At 47.8% G+C, this 24,357-nt stretch overlaps 1 protein-coding gene across 2 annotated transcripts in view; it reads right to left on the bottom strand.

Annotated features, from left to right (window-relative positions):
* The window catches only part of CEP135 (centrosomal protein 135), a 392,705-nt gene that overhangs the window by 91,246 nt on the left and 277,102 nt on the right, over window positions 1-24,357 (bottom strand). For both annotated transcript variants that reach the window (XM_063920894.1, XM_063920895.1), the window contains exons 17-19: window positions 17,849-18,003; window positions 10,966-11,021; window positions 7,804-7,972 (exon numbers count right to left, since the gene is read on the bottom strand). In XM_063920894.1, the coding sequence (XP_063776964.1) occupies window positions 7,804-7,972; window positions 10,966-11,021; window positions 17,849-18,003 (380 nt within the window). The remainder of the gene's footprint in view (window positions 1-7,803; window positions 7,973-10,965; window positions 11,022-17,848; window positions 18,004-24,357) is intronic.

The raw sequence follows: 24,357 nt of genomic DNA, 5'->3' as shown, positions 1-24,357 counted from the left end.
GGCGGCCGAAATACCGACGCCGGAATCCTGACCGCCACAATCCCGACATATTCTCCCTCCGTGGGTGTACACGACACCCATAGAGGGAGAATATAATAGTGTGCCGAGCGTAGCGAGGCCTAGTGCCCGCAAGGGGCTGCGTTCCGCTCGCCACCCCTGTCGGGATTGTGTGGTCGGGATTCCGGCGTCGGTATTTCGACCGCCGGGATTCCGGCCGGCGACATTTAGTACTGATCCCGCCAGGAAGGCTCTTGACCCTCCCCCCCAGCCCCCTCACTGAGTTGTGAGGACTGGCTGCATTGTTCACATGATATGGAACCAGATGTAGAGGGAGAGACTCTGGTGTGACTGCATTTTTGGTGTTTTACCATGTTTACAGTAGACAGCACTTATATACACATACACACAGACTAGTAATAGAATAGCAAGCCTGCCCTTACTATATGTGAGAGGGAGACACAGAGGAAGGAACAGCACACCCAAGCTAAGCAGCCCCAGTGAGACTGCAAGCTGTTTTATCACAGTGTAACACCGGAGTTTTTGTCCTTTTCAGGACACAGATTGTGTACAATAGCGGCTCTCACACTTTGCTACACCCTTGTACCAGTTTTCCTGCGTATCCTGAGTGTCTGGAGGAGCTGTGTGTGCCTGCTGCTGCAAGCAGAGGAAGCCGACAAAACGCTGCTAGTCCCGCTCTGAGGAAGCTTCACCCCCTGTAATGGCGCCGGAGCTATGTAGATTTTTTATACTGGCAAAGTTTCCCACATAGTGTAAAACTTAGTAAGGATACCTGTTTTCACTTTCGCTGACCAGTGTACGCAGGGGGCTATAGCTGATCCCCCCAGGGAGGGTTCCATATGCCGCCCCTGCGTTTGCGCCACCGTCCTGTAGCGGGGAAGCGGTATTGACGCCTGAAGAGACCGGTAACCGTCCTGTCCCCCTAACTCCCAAGGTGCAGGTATGCTCCTGCCAAAACAGCATACCGAAAATAATAAAGTTTTGAACGAAATTGAAGAAAACTCTCTGGAGCGCCAGAGTGTGCATCCTCTCCTGAGGGAGGGGGCATAGAGGGCAGAAGACGGCACACCCAGCTGAAGAAATGCAAAATGCACCGGCTCCTTTGGACCCTGTCTATGCCCCAAAATGAACCCCAGTATCCCTTATGGATGCTAGAGAAAATAAGAATTTACTTACCGATAATTCTATTTCTCGGAGTCCGTAGTGGATGCTGGGGTTCCTGAAAGGACCATGGGGAATAGCGGCTCCGCAGGAGACAGGGCACAAAAAGTAAAGCTTTAGGATCAGGTGGTGTGCACTGGCTCCTCCCCCTATGACCCTCCTCCAAGCCTCAGTTAGGTACTGTGCCCGGACGAGCGTACACAATAAGGAAGGATTTATGAATCCCGGGTAAGACTCATACCAGCCACACCAATCACACTGTACAACCTGTGATCTGAACCCAGTTAACAGTATGATAACAGCGGAGCCTCTGAAAGGATGGCTCACAACAATAATAACCCGATTTTTGTAACTATGTACAAGTAATGCAGATAATCCGCACTTGGGATGGGCGCCCAGCATCCACTACGGACTCCGAGAAATAGAATTATCGGTAAGTAAATTCTTATTTTCTCTATCGTCCTAGTGGATGCTGGGGTTCCTGAAAGGACCATGGGGATTATACCAAAGCTCCCAAACGGGCGGGAGAGTGCGGATGACTCTGCAGCACCGAATGAGAGAACTCCAGGTCCTCCTTAGCCAGGGTATCAAATTTGTAGGATTTTACAAACGTGTTTGCCCCTGACTAAATAGCCGCTCGGCAAAGTTGTAAAGCCGAGACCCCTCGGGCAGCCGCCCAAGATGAGCCCACCTTCCTTGTGGAATGGGCATTTACATATTTTGGCTGTGGCAGGCCTGCCACAGAATGTGCAAGCTGAATTGTATTACACATCCAACTAGCAAAAGTCTGCTTAAAAGCAAGAGCACCCAGTTTGTTGGGTGCATACAGGATAACAGCAAGTCAGTTTTCCTGACTCCAGCCGTCCTGGAACCTATATTTTCAGGGCCCTGACCACATCTAGCAACTTGGAGTCCTCCAAGTCCCTAGTAGGCGCAAGACACCCCAATAAGCTGGTTCAGGTGAAACACTGACACCACCTTAGGGAGAGAACTGGGGACGAGTCCGCAGCTCTGCCCTGTCCGAATGGACAAACAGATATGGGCTTTTTTGAGAAAAAAAACCCACCAATTTGACACTCGCCTGGTCCAGGCCAGGTCCAAGAGCATGTTCACTTTTCATGTGAGATGCTTCAAATCCACAGATTTGACTGGTTTTAAACCAATGTGTTTTGAGGAATCCCAGAACTACGTTGAGATCCCACAGTGCCACTGGAGGCACAAAAGGGGGTTGTATATGCAATACTCCCTTGACAAACTTCTGGACTTCAGGAACTGAAGCCAATTCTTTCTGGAAGAAAAATCGACAGGGCCGAAATTTGAACCTTAATGGACCCCAATTTGAGGCCCATAGACACTCCTGTTTGCAAGAAATGCAGGAATCGACCGAGTTGAAATTTCTTCGTGGGGCCTTCCTGGCCTCACACCACGCAACATATTTTCGCCACATGTGGTGATAATGTTGTGCGGTCACCTCCTTTCTGGCTTTGACCAGGGTAGGAATGACCTCTTCCTGAATGCCTTTTCCCTTAGGATCCGGCGTTCCACCGCCATGCCGTCAAACGCAGCTGCGGTAAGTCTTGGAACAGACATGGTACTTGCTGAAACAAGTCCCTTCTTAGCGGCAGAGGCCATAAGTCCTCTGTGAGCATCTCTTGAAGTTCCGGGTACCAAGTCCTTCTTGGCCAATCCGGAGCCATGAGTATAGTTCTTACTCCTCTACGTCTTATAATTCTCAGTACCTTAGGTATGAAAAGCAGAGGATGGAACACATACACCGACTGGTACACCCACGGTGTTACCAGAACGTCCACAGCTATTGCCTGAGGGTCTCTTAACCTGGCGCAATACCTGTCCCGTTTTTTGTTCAGACGGGACGCCATCATGTCCACCTTTGGTAATTCCCAACGGTTTACAATTATGTGGAAAACTTCCCCATGAAGTTCCCACTCTGCCGGGTGGAGGTCGTGCCTACTGAGGAAGTCTGCTTCCCAGTTTCCATTCCCGGAATGAAACACTGCTGACAGTGCTATCACATGATTTTCCGCCCAGCGAAAAGTCCTTGCAGTTTTTGCCACTGCCCTCCTGCTTCTTGTGCCGCCCTGTCTATTTACGTGGGCGACTGCCGTGATGTTTTATCCCACTGGATCAATACCGGCTGACCTTGAAGCAGAGGTCTTGCTAAGCTTAGAGCATTATAATTTTACCCTTAGCTATATTTATGTGGAGAAAAATCTCCAGACTTGATCACACTCCCTGGAAATTTTTTCCTTGTGTGACTGCTCCCCAGCCTCTCGGGCTGGCCTCCGTGGTCACCAACATCCAAAACTGAATGCCGAATCTGCGGCCCTCTAGAAGATGAGCACTCTGTAACCACCACAGGAGAGACACCCTTGTCCTTGGATATAGGATTATCCGCTGATGCATCTGAAGATGCGATCCGGACCATTTGTCCAGCAGATCCCACTGAAAAGTTCTTGCATGAAATCTGCCGACTGGAATTGCTTCGAAGGAAGTCACCATTTTTTTACCATGGCCCTTGTGCAATGATGCACTGATTTTAGGAGGTTCCTGACTAGCTCGGATAACTCCCTGGCTTTCTCTTCCGGGAGAAACACCTTTTTCTGGACTGTGTCCAGAATCATCCCTAAGCACAGGAGACTTGTTGTCGGGATCAGCTGCGATTTTGGAATATTTAGAATCCACCCGTGCTGTTGTAACAGTATCCGAGATAGTGCTACTCCGGCCTCCAACTGTTCCCTGGACTATGCCCTTATCAGGAGATCGTCCAAGTAAGGGATAATTAAGACGCCTTTTCTTCGAAGAAGAACCATCATTTCGGCCATTACCTTGGTAAAGACCCGGGGTGCTGTAGACAATCCAAACGGCAGCGTCTGAAACTGATAGTGACAGTTCTGTACCACGAACCTGAGGTACCCTTAGTGATAAGAGCAAATTTGGGACATGGAGGTAAGCATCCCTGATGTCTCGGGACACCAGATAGTCCCCTTCTTCCCGGTTCGTTATCACTGCTCTGAGTGACTCCATCTTGATTTGAACCTTTGTAAGTGTTCAAATTTTTTTAGATTTAGAATAGGTCTCACCTAGCCTTCTGGCTTCAGTACCACAATATAGTGTGGAATAATACCCCTTTTCTTGTTGTAGGAGGGGTAATTTAATTATCACCTGCTGGGAATACAGCTCGTGAATTTTTTCCCATACTGCCTCCTTGTCGGAGGGAGACCTTGGTAAAGCAGACTTCAGGAGCCTGCGCAGGGGAAACGTCTCGACATTCCAATCTGTACCCCTGGGATACTACTTGTAGGATCCAGGGGTCCTGTACGGTCTCAGCGTCATGCTGAGAGCTTGTCAGAAGCGGTGGAACGCTTCTGTTCCTGGGAATGGGCTGCCTGCTGCAGTCTTCTTCCCTTTCCTCTATCCCTGGGCAGATATGACTCTTATAGGGACGAAAGGACTGAAGCTGAAAAGACGGTGTCTTTTTCTGCAGAGATGTGACTTAGGGTAAAAACGGTGGATTTTCCAGCAGTTGCCGTGGCCACCAGGTCCGATGGACCGACCCCAAATAACTCCTCTTCCTTTATACGGCAATACACCTTTGTGCCGTTTGGAATCTGCATCACCTGACCACTGTCGTGTCCATAAACATCTTCTGGCAGATATGGACATCGCACTTACTCTTGATGCCAGAGTGCAAATATCCCTCTGTGCATCTCGCATATATAGAAATGCATCTTTTAAATGCTCTATAGTCAATAAAATACTGTCCCTGTCAAGGGTATCAATATTTTCAGTCAGGGAATCCGACCAAGCCACCCCAGCTCTGCACATCCAGGCTGAGGCGATCGCTGGTCGCAGTATAACACCAGTATGTGTGTATATACTTTTTATGATATTTTTCCAGCCTCCTGTCAGCTGGCTCCTTGAGGACGGCCCTATCTATAGACGGTACCGCCACTTGTTCTGATAAGCGTGTGAGCGCCTTATCCACCCTAAGGGGTGTTTCCCAACGCGCCCTAACTTCTGGCGGGAAAGGGTATACCGCCCATATTTTCTATCGGGGGGAACCCACGCATCATCACACACTTCATTTAATTTATCTGATTCAGGAAAAACTACGGTAGTTTTTTCACATCCCACATAATACCCTCTTTTGTGGTACTTGTAGTATCAGAAATATGTAACACCTCCTTCATTGCCCTTAACGTGTGGCCCTAATAAGGAATACGTTTGTTTATTCACCGTCGACACTGGATTCAGTGTCCCTGTCTGTGTCTGTGTCGACCGACTAAAGTAAACGGGCGTTTTAAAACCCCTGACGGTGTTTTTGAGACGTCTGGACCGGTACTAATTGTTTGTCGGCCGTCTCATGTCGTCAACCGACCTTGGCGCGTGTTGACATTATCACGTAATTCCCTAAATAAGCCATCCATTCCGGTGTCGACTCCCTAGAGAGTGACATCACCATTACAGGCAATTGCTCCGCCTCCTCACCAACATCGTCCTCATACATGTCGACACACACGTACCGACACACAGCACACACACAGGGAATGCTCTGATAGAGGACAGGACCTACTAGCCCTTTGGAGAGACAGAGGGAGAGTTTGCCAGCACACACCAAAAACGCTATAATTATATAGGGACAACCTTATATAAGTGTTTTCCCTTATAGCATCTTTTTTATATATTTCTAACGCCAAATTAGTGCCCCCCCTCTCTGTTTTAACCCTGTTTCTGAAGTGCAGTGCAGGGGAGAGCCTGGGAGCCTTCCCTCCAGCCTTTCTGTGAGGGAAAATGGCGCTGTGTGCTGAGGAGATAGGCCCCGCCCCTTTTTCGGCGGCCTCGTCTCCCGCTCTTAACGGATTCTGGCAGGGGTTAAATATCTCCATATAGCCCCCGGAGGCTATATGTGAGGTATTTTTAGCCAAAATAGGTATTCATTTGCCTCCCAGGGCGCCCCCCTCCCAGCGCCCTGCACCCTCAGTGACTGCCGTGTGAAGTGTGCTGAGAGGAAAATGGCGCACAGCTGCAGTGCTGTGCGCTACCTTAAGAAGACTGAGGAGTCTTCTGCCGCCGATTCTGGACCTCTTCTCGTTTCAGCATCTGCAAGGGGGCCGGCGGCGAGGCTCCGGTGACCATCCAGGCTGTACCTGTGATCGTCCCTCTGGAGCTAATGTCCAGTAGCCAAGAAGCCAATCCATCCTGCACGCAGGTGAGTTCACTTCTTCTCCCCTAAGTCCCTCGTTGCAGTGATCCTGTTGCCAGCAGGACTCACTGTAAAATAAAAAACCTAAGCTAAACTTTCCTAAGCAGCTCTTTAGGAGAGCCACCTAGATTGCACCCTTCTCGGCCGGGCACAAAAATCTAACTGAGGCTTGGAGGAGGGTCATAGGGGGAGGAGCCAGTGCACACCACCTGATCCTAAAGCTTTACTTTTTGTGCCCTGTCTCCTGCGGAGCCGCTATTCCCCATGGTCCTTTCAGGAACCCCAGCATCCACTAGGACGATAGAGAAAAAGGGGCAAATGGTACAGCTGCAAGTTGCCTTAACAACGTTGCTTCTTCAGCCATGTCTCTAGGCTCCTGACTACAGGCAGTCAGAATATCTGGCCTATTCCCGAGTACCCGCACCACCGGTTCCAGCTCAGCTACCCGCACCATCACAGGTTCCAGCCCGGCTACCCCCACCACCACCGGTTCCAGCCCAGCTACCCGCATCACCATCGGTTCCAGCCCAGCTACCCGCACCACCACCGGTTCCAGCCCAGCTACCCGTATCACCACCAGTTCCAGCCCGGCTACCCGCACCACCACCGGTTCCAGCCCAGCTACCCGCATCACCACCGGTTCCAGCCCGGCTACCCGCACCACCACCGGTTCCAGCCCGGCTACCCGCAATACCAGTTCCAGCCCGGTCACCAGCAATACCAGTTCCAGCCCGGTCACCAGCAACACCAGTTCCAGCACGTAACACCGGTCCCAGACGCTCACCTGTATCACCAGTGCCAGATTGACTTTCTGATCTCAGTACAAGTACCAGGACCACTCCTAAACTCTATACTTCATTACTCTATGAAGAGGAACTATATACGGTCATCCCAGTTCCAGTCCTCCAAAGTCCCAGACGAACAGACATCAAGACTTCCCTTGAAAATTCCAAAGCCTTGAATCGCGACAATGCACCAACACTGAAATAACTACTTCAATTATATACAATGCTGAAATACCTACTTCAATTATACACAATGCACAGTTCATGAACAAAACACTGTGCCCACCAGCATTGTAGGGACAGCTGAAGTAAGTACTACCATAACTGGTCAATATGTGCGCAGCTGAAACATCACTTAAAACTGAATTTTCCCCATTGTTAGGCACATTTGACTGCAACCTTTCATACCTGCACGCTCCTTGATGGTGCGCAAATTATATTTTCAGCTGTGTCAGTATGCTTTGAATGGTTATGCAGGCAGCCTCCGACATGTTGAGTCCAACGAGAAGCAAATAAAAAGCTACCGTTGAGCAACATTGAGGAAGGCAAGAACAACCTTCTTTGCACACATATAAAATAAGTTGATGACCTACTATATACAACCAAAATACATGCCTGGTTCTCTCTAGTCATGGTGGTCAAATCATCCTGCAATCTTCTATTCTCCTTCAGAGAAATTTCTCTCAATCTTACATTTTCGCCAAGTTCAGTATGGGCAGAATTGAGTTGGCGGTGAAGACTGGATAACTCCCGGTCTTTATTACTCAAGGTATCTTTCAGCTGGCTACAAGTGAAGATAAGCAAATTACACAATTAGGACTGTTTAAAGATAGTTTTTCCTGCTGTTTTGTTTCTTATAACGACAGTGAATTCAGAATTCTATTCAAGCTTTATGCCAGATACTAAATATTTAAGTCTTAATTTTAGCAGAGCATAGGTTTATAGCTATTACTAGAATTTAGGTTTCTGCCTTACTAGAATATGCAAAGTACAGTTCAGATTTGGCTTTGTATGTAGAATTGTATTGTACATATGAATACAGTGTTTTTATCTTTCTGAAGTGCATCTTATTCTGTTGCTGATCTAACACACATATATATATATATATATATATATATAAGTAAACCTTATTCAGCAACAGAGCGGTAACTAGGTGTGGCCATGGTGCCTTGCCCACAGCGCAAATGCACTGGAGGCGCACCATCGGCACACTCACCCACCACCCCGCACGGCCGCTGTACCCAGTGAGGCACTAGTAAAAGTTCCGACTGGCGTCGGCGTGCTGCTGCACCCCACCCCCTTTATCCCGCCTGCGCCTTGTGAGCCCCGGCGGGGTAGTGCACCTCAGTCATCCCCCGTATCCGGCCTGCGAGTCCCGGCGCCTGTGAGCGTGTAAGGGACGGGGAGTGGCGCTGGTCACCCCCGTATCCCGCCTGCGAGTCCCGGCGCCTCACCCCCGTATCACACCTGCGGGTCCCGGCGCCTATGTAAGGGACGGGGCGCCGGCTGTGTATTGGAGAGGGAGTGCTAATGTAGGCTGCTGCAGGTCCGGAATAGGAGTGTCTGTCTGCCTGGAAGTTGTGGAAGACTGATCGTCGCACAGGTGACACACACACCCCACCACACTACATACACACACACACACATTATATATATATATATATATATATATATACACACACACATACATATACACATATACACACATATATATACACACATATATACACGCACACACACCACACACTCTCTCACTGTGCCTAATGTGTTAAAAAATGGGGCCCTGTTGCTGTAATATGTAAAAACGAGGACTGCTGTCTAATGTGTAAAAAAGGGGACGCTGTCTGTCGTAATGTGTAAAAAGGGGGACTAGCCGCCGTAATGTGTAAAGAGGTGGACTAGCTGTCGTAATGTGTAAAAAGGGGACGCTGGCTGCCGTAATGTGTAAAAAGGGGACGCTGGCTGCCGTAACGTGTAAAAAGGGGACGCTGGCTGCCGTAATGTGTAAAAAGGGGGACTAGCTGCCGTAATGTGTAAAAAAGGGGACGCTGGTTGCCGTACTGTGTAAAAAAGGGGACGCTACCTGCCGCACTGTGTAAAAAAGGGGACGCTGTCTGCCGTACTGTGTAAAAAGGGGGACGCTGTCTGCCGTACTGTGTAAAAAGGGGGACGCTGTCTGCCGTACTGTGTAAAAAGGGGGATGCTGTCTGCCGTACTGTGTAAAAAGGGGGATGCTGTCTGCCGTACTGTGTAAAAAGGGGGATGCTGTCTGCCGTACTGTGTAAAAAGGGGGACGCTGTCTGCCGTAATGTGTAAAAAGGGGGACGCTGTCTGCCGTAATGTGTAAAAAGGGGGACTGGCTGCAGTAATGTGTAAAAAAGGGGACTGTCTGCCGTAATGTATAAAAAAAAAGGGGACGCTGTCTGCTGTAATGTGTAAAAATGGGGATTAGCTGACGTAATGTGTAAAAAGGGGATGCCGTCTGCCGTGATGTGTAAAAAGGGGATGCCGTCTGCCGTGATGTGTAAAAAGGGGATGCCGTCTGCCGTGATGTGTAAAAAGGGGATGCCGTCTGCCATGTGTAAAAAGGGGACGCTGTCTGCCGTGATGTGTAAAAAGGGGGACTGTCTGCCGCAATGTGTAAAAAGGGGATGCTGTCTGTCGTAATATGTACAAAGGGGATGCTGTCTGTCGTAATATGTACAAAGGGGACGCCGTCTGCCGTAATGCGTAAAAAAGGGGATGCTGCCTGCCGTAATGTGTAAAACGGGGGACTGTCTACCGTAATGTGTAAACGGGAGCTCTGTGGCCATGCCCCTTCCCCTGAAGCCATGCCCCTATATTTTAGCGCGCGCCTACGGCGCGCTTTGGCCCCGTTTTTTGTATGGTATGTGTATGGGGGGGAGGAAGCCGATGCGGATTCTTGCACACAGCGCTAAGATGTCTAGTTACGGCACTGTTCAGCAATATTCCCCCCCCCCCCCCTGAAAATTGTAACAAATTCAGACTACACAAAAGAATCCCACATATAGGATAACCACCACCTAGTGGTTTCCTCTAAACACTTTAAAAGAAATAGGATAATCGTACTTTCATTAAATCATTGGGGGACAATGGAACCGCAGGACTAAAGAGGCTCAGGCAGATGGGCACCAAACTAATTTGATTCAAGTCTTAACTCCTCCAACCCGCTTTATATGCCCTATACTGCTGGGTAAATCATTATTTTACCAATACAGTCCCACAAAAAAGGGAGAGTGATATAGAAACAAACAAAAAGAGAGGCAGACCATGTGTGTTAACAATAATCCACATTAAATCAAAGGGGGAAAACAAGAGCATAAAGAGAGGGCATCCAGTGTCCCCCATATGGCCTCAATAGAGGGGGAGGGGGGGATACAACCAAATAAAAGTTGACGTTTTCCAAAAACTAAATTTCATGGTGGAATTTCCAGTAACACAATTGTCCAGTTCTCCTTTTGTGTTCCATTCCACTGAACAGACATAACACATAGGTTTTGTACAATTACATGCTTCAGAATGTATAATATATAAATAGAAAAGTAAAAGACTGCCAATGCTGCCCTGAGGTAGTTACATATAAGGGAAAAACAAATGACAGGGAGAACGTTTTCTAATTCTATAAAAGAAACAAATAAAATGCAGAAAGAGGTGAATAATCAGTGGAACACTTTTGTAAAATTTGTTCATGTCTACCTTTGTTTTCCATATAAACATTGTGCTATACAACTTTTCATAAACAGTGAAACAACTTACTCAACAGTGGCATCAAGTTCAGAAAGAGTAAGCCTTAAATTTGTAATGGTCTTTTCCTAGAAGGGAAATAAAGACATAAAAAATTAAATATGCATAGCACGTATGAAACATTTATATAGATAAGCTATACTACAGCAAACCAAAAGAGTTTGGAAATGCAACTACTTTAGTACCATTCATTAAATGAAACATTCAGCAGTTTGTGTTTAATGGAGAAAAAAAATAAGAATTTACTTACCGATAATTCTATTTCTCGGAGTCCGTAGTGGATGCTGGGGTTCCTGAAAGGACCATGGGGAATAGCGGCTCCGCAGGAGACAGGGCACAAAAAGTAAAGCTTTCCGATCAGGTGGTGTGCACTGGCTCCTCCCCCTATGACCCTCCTCCAGACTCCAGTTAGGTACTGTGCCCGGACGAGCGTACACAATAAGGGAGGAATTTTGAATCCCGGGTAAGAGTCATACCAGCCACACCAATCACACTGTACAATCTGTGATCTGAACCCAGTTAACAGTATGATAACAGCGGAGCCTCTGAAAAGATGGCTCACAACAACAATAACCCGATTTAGTTAGCAATAACTATGTACAAGTATTGCAGATAATCCGCACTTGGGATGGGCGCCCAGCATCCACTACGGACTCCGAGAAATAGAATTATCGGTAAGTAAATTCTTATTTTCTCTATCGTCCTTGTGGATGCTGGGGTTCCTGAAAGGACCATGGGGATTATACCAAAGCTCCCAAACGGGCGGGAGAGTGCGGATGACTCTGCAGCACCGAATGAGAGAACTCCAGGTCCTCTTTTGCCAGGGTATCAAATTTGTAGAATTTTACAAACGTGTTCTCCCCCGACCACGTAGCTGCTCGGCAAAGTTGTAATGCCGAGACCCCTCGGGCAGCCGCCCAAGATGAGCCCACCTTCCTTGTGGAATGGGCCTTAACAGATTTAGACTGTGGCAGGCCTGCCACAGAATGTGCAAGTTGAATTGTGCTACCAATCCCACGAGCAATCGACTGCTTAGAAGCAGAAGCACCCAGCATTGTTGGGTGCATACAGGATAAACAGCAAGTCAGATTTCCTGACTCCAGCCAACCTGGAAACTATATTTTCAGGGCCCTGATAACATCCAGCAACTTGGAGTCCTCCAAGTCCCTAGTAGCCGCAGGTACCACAATAAGCTGGTTCAGGTGAAACGCTGACACCACCTTAAGGAGAAACTGGGGACGAGTCCGCAGCTTTGCTCTGTCCGAATGGACAATCAGATATGGCTTTGTGAGATAAAGCCGCCAATTCTGACACTCGCCTGGCCGAGGCCAGGACCAACAGCATGGTCATTTTCCATGTGAGATATATCAAATCCACAGATTTGAGTTGTTTAAACCAATGTGATTTTTTTTAGGAATCCCAAAACTACGTTGAGATCGCCCAGTGCCACTGGAGACATCAAAGGGGCTGTATATGCAGTACTCCCTTAACAACTTCTGGACTTCAGGAACTGAAGCCAATTTCTTTCTGGAAGAAAATCAACAGGCCGAAATTTGAACCTTAATGGACCCAATTTGAGACCCATAGACACTCCTGTTTGCAGGAAATGTAGAAAGTAACCTAGTTGAAATTCTTCCGTGGAGCCTTCCTGGACTCACACCCTGGCACATATTTTCACCTAAGTGGTGATAATGTTGTGCGGTCACCTCCTTCCTGGCTCTGACCAGGGTAGGGATGACCTCTTCCGGAATGCCTCTTTCCCTTAGGATCCGGCGTTCACCCGCCTTGGCGTCAACGCAGCTGCGGTAAGTCCCGGAACAGACACGGTTCTTGCCGAATCAAGACCCTTCTTAGTATCTCTTGAAGTTCCGGGAACCAAGTCCTTCTTGGCCAAACCGGAGCCACGAGTATAGTTCTTACTCCTCTCCTTCCTATCATTTTCAATACATTGGGTATGAAAAGCAGAGGATGGAACACATACACCGACTGGTACACCGACGGTGTTACCAGAGCGTCCCAGCTATTGCCTGAGTGTCTCTTGACCTGGCGCTTCAGGTGGGACGCCATCATAACCACCTTTGGTCTTTCCCAACGGTTTACAATCATGTGGAAACTTCCAGATTACGTTTCCACTTTTCCGGGTGGAATTCATTTATGCTGAGGAAATCTTCCCAGTTGCCCACTCCCGGAATGAACACTGCTGACAGTGTTATCACATGATTTTCCGCCCAGCGAAGAATCCTTGCTGTCATTGCCCTCCTGCTTCTTGTGTCGCCCCGTCTGATAACGTGGGCGACCGCCATGATGATGTCCTACTGGATCAGCACCGGTTGACTTTGAAGCAGGAGTCTTCCTAGGCTCAGAGCATTGTAAATTGCCCTTAGCTCCAGTATATTCATGTGGAGAGAAGTCTCCAGACTTGACCACACTTCCTTGGAAATTTTTTCCCTGTGTGACTACTCCCCAGCCTCTCAGGCTGGTATCCGTGGTCCCCAGAACACAGTCCTGAATGCTGAGTGTGCTGCCCTCTAAAAGATGAGCACTCTGCAGCCCCCACAGAAGAGACACCCTTGTCCTTGGAGACAGGATTATCCGCTGATGCATCTGAAAATGCGATCCGGACCATTCGTCCAGCAAATCCCCTGAGATCTGCCGAATGGAATCGCTTCGTAAGAAGCCACCATTTTTCCCAGGACTCCTGTGCATTGATGCACTGATACTTGGCCTGGTTTTAGGAGGTTTCTGACTAGGTCGAATAACTCCTTGGCTTTTTCCTCCCGGAGGAACACCTTTTTCTGGACTATGCCCAGAATCATTCCTAGGAACAGCAGACGTATCGTCGGAAAACAGCTGCGATTCTTGGAATATTTAGAATCCAGTCGTGCTGTCGTAGAACTACTTTAGATAGTGCTCTTCCGACCTCCAACTGTTCTCTGGAACTTGCCCTTTTCAGGATATCGTCCAAGTAAGGGATAATTTAGATGCCTTTTTTCTTTGAAGAAACATCTTTTCGGCCATTACCTTGGTAAAAGGCCCGGGGTGCCGTGGATAATTCAAACGGCATCGTCTGAAACTGATATTGACAGTTCTGTACCACGAACCAGAGGTACCCTTGTTGAGAAGGGCAAATTTGGACATGGAGGTAATCCTTGATGTCCAGGGACACCATATAGTCCCCTTTTTTCCGGTTCGCTATCACTGCTCTGAGTGACTCCATCTCGATTTGAACCTTTTATGTAAGTGTTCAAAGATTTCAGTTTAGACTATGTCTCACCAAGCCGTCTGGCGTCAGTACCACAATATAGTGTGGAAAAATAATACCCTTTTCCTTGTTGTAGGAGGGGTACTTTGATTTATCACCTGCTGGATATACAGCTTGTGAATTGTTTCCAATGCTGCCTCCGTCGGAGGGAGCCGTTGGTAAAGCAGACTTCAGAAACCTGCGAGGAGAAGATGTCTCGACTCTCCCATCTGTACCCCTGGGATAATACTTGTACTATCTAGGGGTCAACCTGCGAGTGATCCCACTGCGCGCTGAGACTCTTGAGACTACCCCCCCACCTTGAGTCCGCTTGCATGGCCCCAGCGTCATGCTGAGGACTTGGCAGACGCGGTGGAGGGCTTCTTTTCCTGGGAAGGGGCTGCCTGCTGCAGTCTACTTCCCTTACCTCTATGTCTGGGCAGATATGACTGGCCTTTTGCCTGCATGCCCTCATGGGAAAGGAAGGATTGAGGCTGAAAAGACGGTGTCTTTTTCAGCTGAGATGTAACTTGGGGTAAAAAGGTTGGATTTCCCAGCTGTTGCCGTCCGATGGACCGACCCCAACTAACTCCTTCCCTTTATACGGCAATACTTCCATGTGCCGTATGGGATCTGTATCACCTGACCACTGTCGTGTCCATGACATCTTCTGGGTGATATGGACAACGTACTTATCTTGATGCCAGAGAGCAAATATCCCTCTGTGCATCTCACGTACATATATATAGAATGCATCCTATTAAATGCTCTATATGAATAAAATATTTTCAGTCAGGGAATCCGACCAAGCCAACCCAGCACTGCATCTCCAGGCTGATGGCGATCGCTGGTCGCAGTATAACCACCGTATGTGTGTATATACTTTTTAGGATATCTTTCCAGCTTCCCATCAGCTGGCTCCTTGAGGGCGGCCGTATCTGGAGACGGTAACGCCACTTGATAAGCGTGTGAGCGCCTTATCACCCTAAGGGGTATTTCCCAACGCGCCCTAATTTCTGGCGGGAAAGGGTACAACGCCAATATTTGCTATCGGGGTAACCCCACGCATCATCACACACTTCATTTTATTTTATCTGATTCAGGAAAAACTACAGGTAGTTTTTTCACTCCCACATAATACCCTTTTTTGTGGTACTTGTAGTATCAGAAATATGCAACACCTCCTTCATTGCCCTTAACGTGTGGCCCTAATGAGAAATACGTTTGTTTATTCACCGTCGACACTGGATTCAGTGTCCGTGTCTGTGTCGACCGACTGAGGTAAATGGGCGTTTTTAACGCCCCTGACGGTGTTTCTGAGACGCCTGGACCGGTACTAATAGTTTGTCGGCCGTCTCACGTCGTCAACCGACCTTGCAGCGTGTTGACATTCTCACGTAATTCCCTAAATAAGCCATCCATTCCGGTGTCGACTCCCTAGAGAGTGACATCACCATTACAGGCAATTTCTCCGCCTCCTCACCAACATCGTCCTCATACATGTCGACACACACGTACCGACACACAGCACACACACCGGGAATGCTCTGACAGAGGACAGGACCCACACTAGCCCTTTGGGGAGACAGAGGGAGAGTTTGCCAGCACACACCAAAACGCTATAATTATATAGGGACAACCTTATATAAGTGTTTTCCCTTATAGCATCTTTATATATATCTCAATATCGCCAAAATCAGTGCCCCCCCTCTCTGTTTTAACCCTGTTTCTGTAGTGCAGTGCAGGGGAGAGCCTGGGAGCCTTCTCTCCAGGCTTTCTGTGAGAGAAAATGGCGCTGTGTGCTGAGGAGATAGGCCCCGCCCCTTTTTCGGCGGGCTCGTCTCCCGCTATTTAGTGAATCTTGGCAGGGGTTAAATATCTCCATATAGCCTCTGGGGGCTATATGTGAGGTATTTTTAGCCAAAAAAGGTTTTCATTTGCCTCCCAGGGCGCCCCCCTCCCAGCGCCCTGCACCCTCAGTGACTGCCGTGTGAAGTGTGCTGAGAGGAAAATGGCGCACAGCTGCAGTGCTGTGCGCTACCTTTAGAAGACTGCAGGAGTCTTCAGCCGCCGATTCTGGACCTCTTCTTACTTCAGCATCTGCAAGGGGGCCGGCGGCGCGGCTCCGGTGACCATCCAGGCTGTACCTGTGATCGTCCCTCTGGAGCTGATGTCCAGTAGCCAAGAAGCCAATCCATCCTGCACGCAGGTGAGTTCACTCCTTCTCCCCTAAGTCCCTCGTTGCAGTGATCCTGTTGCCAGCAGGACTCACTGTAAAATAAAAAACCTAAGCTAAACTTTCTCTAAGCAGCTCTTTAGGAGAGCCACCTAGATTGCACCCTTCTCGGCCGGGCACAAAAATCTAACTGGAGTCTGGAGGAGGGTCATAGGGGGAGGAGCCAGTGCACACCACCTGATCGGAAAGCTTTACTTTTTGTGCCCTGTCTCCTGCGGAGCCGCTATTCCCCATGGTCCTTTCAGGAACCCCAGCATCCACAAGGACGATAGAGAAATTAAGGTTCTCTGATGGAAGTTGGTGCAGCCGCTCGTAAGGCCATCCTTCAAACATGGAACCAGTCTGTTTTTAAAGCAAAATGATTTTATCTTTTTAGAATGAATTGGGTGGAGGTGGTTTTAGATAAAGAATCCAAGACCGAAAAGTTTTTTGAAATGTGGGAAAGTTTTATAGATACTCTATTGCATGAAATTAAAAAGCAAATTCATAGAAGCTTATGTTATACCTCTTGGTATTTGACTAGAGAGGTGGCTGGCGACCCTCCTATTTTGACATGATAGGAACGTTTTGCTATGTTCTTTATACTAGTGTGAGGGACGTTCCCCTTGCTGTGTGGGTAGGGGACGGAAACCTTTTTCTTTTATATTTTAATTGAATCATTTAATTCAACTATATTGTAAATTTTCATGGTGGAAACACGCGGTTTTACTTGCAATTTTCACCGGTCATTGACCATACATGTTTCCTATAACTATTCATTGTTCTCACTATATGCGACACATTGTTTCGATGGTCTTTAGGAAATATTGTTTATTGCTTCTGAATAATGGAATTATAAATTTACTTATGCACATGAGGGGTCATTCCGAGTTGTTCGCTCGTTATTTTTTTCTCGCAACGGAGCGATTAGTCGCTAATGCGCATGCGCAATGTCCGCAGTGCGACTGCGCCAAGTAAATTTGCTATGCAGTTAGGAATTTACTCACGGTTTTTTCTTCGTTCTGGTGATCATAATGTGATTGACAGGAAGTGGGTGTTTCTGGGCGGAAACAGGCCGTTTTATGGGTGTGTGCGAAAAAACGCAACCGTTTCTGGGAAAAACGCGGGAGTGGCTGGAGAAACGGAGGAGTGTCTGGGCGAACGCTGGGTGTGTTTGTGACGTCAAACCAGGAACGACAAGCACTGAACTGATCGCAGACGCCGAGTAAGTCTGGAGCTACTCAGAAACTGCTAAGAGGTGTGTAATCGCAATTTTGAGAATCTTTCGTTCGCAATTTTACTATGCTAAGATTCACTCCCAGTAGGCGGCGGCTTAGCATGTGCAAAGCTGCTAAAAGCAGCTTGCGAGCGAACAACTCGGAATGACCCCCATGATGCGTACTGGAGACATTGAGACATGTAGGAGACACACAACCTACTTTGTTTTCCAGGTTATCATCTAAACAAGCAACACGCTCGGTCTTCTCATCCACCGTTTCCTGCAGATTATCTTTTTCTTTGTCCAAGACAGAAATGGTGTTTCTGAGCATGTTCATTTCAGTTGCCTGTGAGGACACCTTGTGATTTAATTCACCTTAAATAAAAGAGAAAGTTTAAACTCTACAACAAAAAGAGGACATCCACCCCAGTTCAAGTTTCCCTAACTAAAACCAAAGTTATAGGAAAAAAATATATATATATTCTGCTGCTTTCTGGAGGATATGATAGAACATGTCCATTGAGTACTCAACTCCCAAATGAGTATATGTATCATTGGCTGAAATAAATACTATTTTTGTGGGGTTACATTTCAAGAAGGGGCTATACTCCAAAAATGATGGGTCTTTATCTTAGCACTTAATATAGAAAATACTCCCTGTTGGTACAGATAAACCCATTCCTCAGAGTCCAGAGCCATTCCTCAGAGCCTGCAGCTCCTTCCATCTCTCCAGTTCATACCTTGCAAAGCCTTAATAAGGCAAAGAAAAGGCAACAGAACTAATCAATGAGCATAAAGGTGGGAGCACAGTATTTCGCACATGGACTCTGAGAAATGGATTTAACTGTGAATACCAAAAATAAGATTTTGGTAACCTACTGGTAAATCCTTTTCTCCTAGTCCGTAGAGGATGCTAGGGAAGACATCAAGACCATGGGGCATAGACGGGATCCGCAGGAGACATGGGCACTCTAAAGACTTTTCATTGGGTGTGAACTGGCTCCTCCCTCTATGCCCCTCCTCCAGACCTCAGTTGTAGGAACTGTGCCCAGGGAGACTGACATTTCGAGGAAAGGAATTACTTAACTAGTGGTGAGATATCTACCAACTCACACCCTCAACTATGCCGCACACATGGCATTCAACATAACACACGCCAACAGGCATGAACTAATTGCAGCAACATGCTGAAACCAAGATAACACAACTTGTGTAACTGTAATAACTAAACTGCAGGTAAAGTACGCACTGGGACGGGCGCCCAGCATCCTCTACGGACTAGGAGAAAACCGGTTTGATAACCGGTAGGTTATCAAAATGCTATTTTCTCATAAGTCCTAGAGGATGCTGGGGACGACATCAAGACCATGGTGTCTATACCAAAGCTCCAGTACGGGCGGGAGAGTGCAGATGACCCTGCAGCACCGATTGACCAAACTTTAGGTCCTCATCGGCCAAGGTGTCAAACTTGTAGAATTTTGCAAATGTGTTTGACCCTGACCAAGTAGCTGCTCGGCAAAGATGTAATGCCGAGACCCCCCAGGCAGCCGCCCAGGAGGAGCCCACCTTCCTAGTAGAATGGGCCTTCACTGATATCGCTAACGGCAATCCAGCCGTAGAATGAGCTTGCTGAATCGTACCTCTGATCCAGCGCGCAATAGTCTGCTTGGAAGCAGGACACCCAATCTGCCAACGCCAAAAGCATCACCACTTTCCAAGTGAGAAACTTCAACTCTTTCTTGTAGAGGCTCAAACCAACCCGACTGAAGGAACTGCAACACCACATTAAGGTCCCATGGTGCCACTGAAGGCCCAAATGGAGGCTGGATGTGCAGAACCCCTTTCACGAATGTCTGAACTTCTGGAAATGAGGCCAATTGTTTTTGAAAGAAAACTTATAAGGCCGAAATCTGGACCTTGATTGACCCCAATCTAAGGCCCGCATCCACACCAGCCTGCAGAAAATGGAGAAAACGTCCAAACTCAAACTCTTCCGTAGGAGCCTTCTTGGATTCACACCAAGACACATATTTTCTCCAAATACGGTGGTAATGTTTAGACGTTACTCCTTTCCTGGCCTGAATAAGAGTGGGGATGACTTCCTTGGGAATACCATTTCGGGCTAGGATCCGACGCTCAACAGCCATGCCGTCAAACGTAGCCGCAGTAAGTCTTGATACACACATGGCCCCTGCTGTAGTAGGTCCTCTCAAGGAGGAAGAGGTCGAGGATCTTCTATGAGCAACTCCTGAAGATCTGGATACCAAGCCCTCCTTGGCCAGTTTGGGGCAATGAAGATTGCTCAAACTCTTGTTCTTATTATTATTTTGAGAACTTTTGGAATCAGTGGAAGTGGAGGGAAAACATATACCGACCGAAACACCCACTGGGTCACCAGTGTATCCACTGCTATTGCTTGAGGGTCTCTCGACCTGGAACAATATCTCTGAAGCTTCTTGTTTAGACGAGATGCCATCATGTCTACTTGAGGAACTCCCCAAAGACTCGTCACCTCTGCGAAGACTTCTTGGTGGAGGCCCCACTCTCATGGATGGAGATTGTGTCTTCTGAGGAAGTCTTCTTCCCAGTTGTCCACTCCCGGAATGAAAATTGCTGACAGAGCTCTAACATGTCGTTCTGCCTAGAGGAGAATCCTTGTCACCTCTGCCATTGCCGCTCTGCTTTTCGTTCCGCCTTTCCTTTTTATGTACGCGACTGCTGTTACATTGTCCGACTGGATGTGCACGGGATCTTGAAGAAGATGTACCGCTTGTAGAAGGCCGTTGTAAATGGCTCTCAATTCCAGAACGTTTATGTGAAGGCAGGCTTCCTGACTTGACCATTTTCCTTGGAAGCTTTCCCCCTGTGTGACAGCTCCCCAGCCTTGGAGACTTGCATCCGTGGTTATTAGGACCAAGTCGTGAATCCCAAACCTGCGTCCCTCTAGTAGGTGAGAACTGTGTAGCCACCACAGGAGCGAAATCCTGGCTTTGGGGGACAGGATTATTTTCCAGTGTATGTGTAGGTGGCATCCGGACCACTTGTCCAACAGGTCCCACTGGAATACTCTGGCATGAAATAGGCCAAACTGTATGGCCTCGTAGGCCACTACCATTTTCCCCAACAACCGAATGCATTGATGGATCAACACGCTTGTTGGTTTCAATATTTGTTTGACCATTTTCTGGATTTCCAGAGCCTTTTCCACTGGAAGAAATACTCTCCGTACTTCTGTGTCCAGAATCATCCCTAAAAAGGACAATCTTGTCCTCGGTTCCAACTGCGACTTTGGAAAATTCATGATCCAACAGTGTTGTTGGAGTATTGACAGAGAGTGTGTGATGTTCTGTACCAACTGTTCCCTGGATCTCGCTTTTATCAGGAGATCGTCCAGATAAGGAATTATGGGGGTAATTCTGAGTTGATCGCAGCAGCAAGTTTGTTAGCAATTGGGCAAAACCATGTGCACTGCAGGGGGGGGGCAGATATAACGTGCAGAGAGAGTTTAGATTTCGGTGGGTTATTTTGTTTCTGTGCAGGGTAAATACTGGCTGCTTTATTTTTACACTGCAATTTAGATTTCAGTTTGAACACACCCCACCCAAATCTAACTCTCTCTACACATGTTATATATGTCCCCCTGCAGTGCACATGGTTTTGACCAACTGCTAACAAGTTTGCTGCTACAATCAACTCATAGGGGGTAATTCAAAGTTGATCGCAGCAGGAAATTTGTTAGCAGTTGGGCAAAACCATGTGCACTGCAGGGGGGGGCAGATAGAACATGTGCAGAGAGAGTTAGATTTCGGTGGGTTATTTTGTTTCTGTGCAGGGTAAATACTGGTTGCTTTATTTTTAAACTGCAGTTTAGATTGCAGATTTAACTCACCACACCCAACTCTATCTCTCTCTGCACATGTTATATCTGCCTCCCCCTACAGTGCACATGGTTTTGCCCAACTGCTAACAAAGTTCCTGCTGCGATCAACTCAGAATTACCCCCATAATTAGGCCCTATATTGACTCCTTTTTAACAAAGGAGGACCATCATCTCCGCCATCACCTTGGTGAAAACCCTCGGTGCCGTGGAGTCCAAACGGCAACGTCTGAAACTGGTAATGGCAATCCTGTACTGCGAATCTCAGATAAGCTTGGCGAGGAGGATAAATGGGAACACGCAAATAAGCATCTTTTATGTCTACTGACACCATGAAGTCCCCCTCTTCCAGACTGGAAATCACTACCCTCAGGGATTTCATCTTGAACTTGAACCTTTTCAGGTAGAGATTCAGATTTTCAGGTTTAAAATCGGTCTGACCGAGCCGTCATGCTTCGGAACTACGAAGAGGCTTGAATAAAAAAATCTTCTCCTTACTGTGCCAAGGGTACCAGGACAATGACCTGATCCTGACAATTTTTGAATTGCCGTTGTTACTGCCTCTCTTCCCGGAAGAGAAGCTGGCAAGGTCGATTTGAAAAAATAAGATTTTACTTACCGATAAATCTATTTCTCGTAGTCCGTAGTGGATGCTGGGGACTCCGTCAGGACCATGGGGAATAGCGGCTCCGCAGGAGACAGGGCACAAAAAGTAAGCTTTTAGGATCACATGGTGTGTACTGGCTCCTCCCCCTATGACCCTCCTCCAAGCCTCAGTTAGGTACTGTGCCCGGACGAGCGTACACAATAAGGAAGGATCTTGAATCCCGGGTAAGACTCATACCAGCCACACCAATCACACAGTACAACCTGTGATTTGAACCCAGTTAACAGTATGATAACAACGAAGGAGCCTCTGAAAAGATGGCCCACAACAATAACAACCCGATTTTTGTAACAATAATTATGTACAAGTAATGCAGACAATCCGCACTTGGGATGGGCGCCCAGCATCCACTACGGACTACGAGAAATAGATTTATCGGTAAGTAAAATCTTATTTTCTCTAACGTCCTAGTGGATGCTGGGGACTCCGTCAGGACCATGGGGATTATACCAAAGCTCCCAAACGGGCGGGAGAGTGCGGATGACTCTGCAGCACCGAATGAGAGAAACTCCAGGTCCTCCTCAGCCAGGGTATCAAATTTGTAGAATTTTACAAACGTGTTCCCCCCTGCCAACGTAGCTGCTCGGCAAAGTTGTAAAGCCGAGACCCCTCGGGCAGCCGCCCAAGATGAGCCCACCTTCCTTGTGGAATGGGCATTTACAGATTTTGGCTGTGGCAGGCCTGCCACAGAATGTGCAAGCTGAATTGTACTACAAATCCAACGAGCAATAGTCTGCTTAGAAGCAGGAGCACCCAGCTTTTTGGGTGCATACAATATAAACAGCAAGTCAGACTTTCTGACTCCAGCCGTCCTGGAATTATATATATATATATATATATATATATATATATATTTTCAGGGCCCTGACAACGTCTAGCAACTTGGAGTCCTCCAAGTCCCTAGTAGCCGCAGGCACCACAATAGGTTGTTTCAGGTGAAACGCTGACACCACCTTAGGAAGAAACTGGGGACAAGTCCGCAGTTCTGTCCTGTCCGAATGGAAAATTAAATATGGGCTTTTGTAAGACAAAGCCGCCAATTCTGACAATCGCCTGGCCGAGGCCAGGGCCAACAGCATGGTCACTTTCCATGTGAGATATTTCAAATCCACAGATTTGAGCGGTTCAAACCAATATGATTTGAGGAATCCCAACACTACGTCGAGATCCCACGGTGCCACTGGAGGCACAAAAGGGGCTGTATATGCAATACTCCCTTGACAAACGTCTAGACTTCAGGAACCGAAGCCAATTCTTTCTGGAAGAAAATCTACAGGGCCGAAACTTGAACCTTAATGGACCCCAATTTGAGGCTCATAGACACTCCTGTTTGCAGAAAGTGCAGAAATCGACCTAGTTGAAATTTCTTCGTGGGGCCTTCCTGGCCTCACCCACGCAACATATTTTCACCACATGTGGTGATAACGTTGTGCGGTCACCTCCTTCCTGGCTTTGACCAGGGTAGGTATGACCTCTTCCGAAATGCCTTTTCCCTTAGGATCCGGCGTTCAACCGCCATGCCGTCAAACGCAGCCGCGGTAAGTCTTGGAACAGACATGGTACTTGCTGAAGGCCATTAGTCCTCTGTGAGCATCTCTTGAAGTTCCGGGTACCAAGTCCCTCTTGGCCAATCCGGAGCCACGAGTATAGTTCTTACTCCTCTACGTCTTATAATTCTCAATACCTTGGTTATGAGAAGCAGAGGAGGGAACACATACACCGACTGTTACACCCACGGTGTTACCAGGACGTCCACAGCTATCGCCTGAAGGTCTCGTGACCTGGCGCAATACCTGTCCCGTTTTTTGTTCGGGCGGGACGCCATCATGTCCACCTTTGGTCTTTCCCAACGGTTCACAATCATGCGGAAAACTTCCCGATGAAGTTCCCACTCTCCCGGGTGGAGGTCGTGCCTGCTGAGGAAGTCTGCTTCCCAGTCGTCCACTCCCGGAATGAACACTGCTGACAGTGCTATCACATGATTTTCCGCCTAGCGAAAAATCCTTGCAGTTTTGCCACTGCCCTCCTGCTTCTTGTGCCGCCCTTTCTGTTTACGTGGGCGACTGCCGTGATGTTATCCCACTGGATCAATACCGGCTGACCTTGAAGCAGAGGTCTTGCTAAGCTTAGAGCATTATAAATTTGCTCTTAGCTCCAGTATATTTATGTGGAGAGAATTCTCCAG

Source organism: Pseudophryne corroboree, chromosome 1 (genome assembly GCF_028390025.1).
Source record: "Pseudophryne corroboree isolate aPseCor3 chromosome 1, aPseCor3.hap2, whole genome shotgun sequence".
NCBI classification, from domain to species: domain Eukaryota; kingdom Metazoa; phylum Chordata; class Amphibia; order Anura; family Myobatrachidae; genus Pseudophryne; species Pseudophryne corroboree.
Note: the sequence above shows the minus strand (reverse complement) of the source record. Positions and strands in the feature narration are given on the sequence as shown.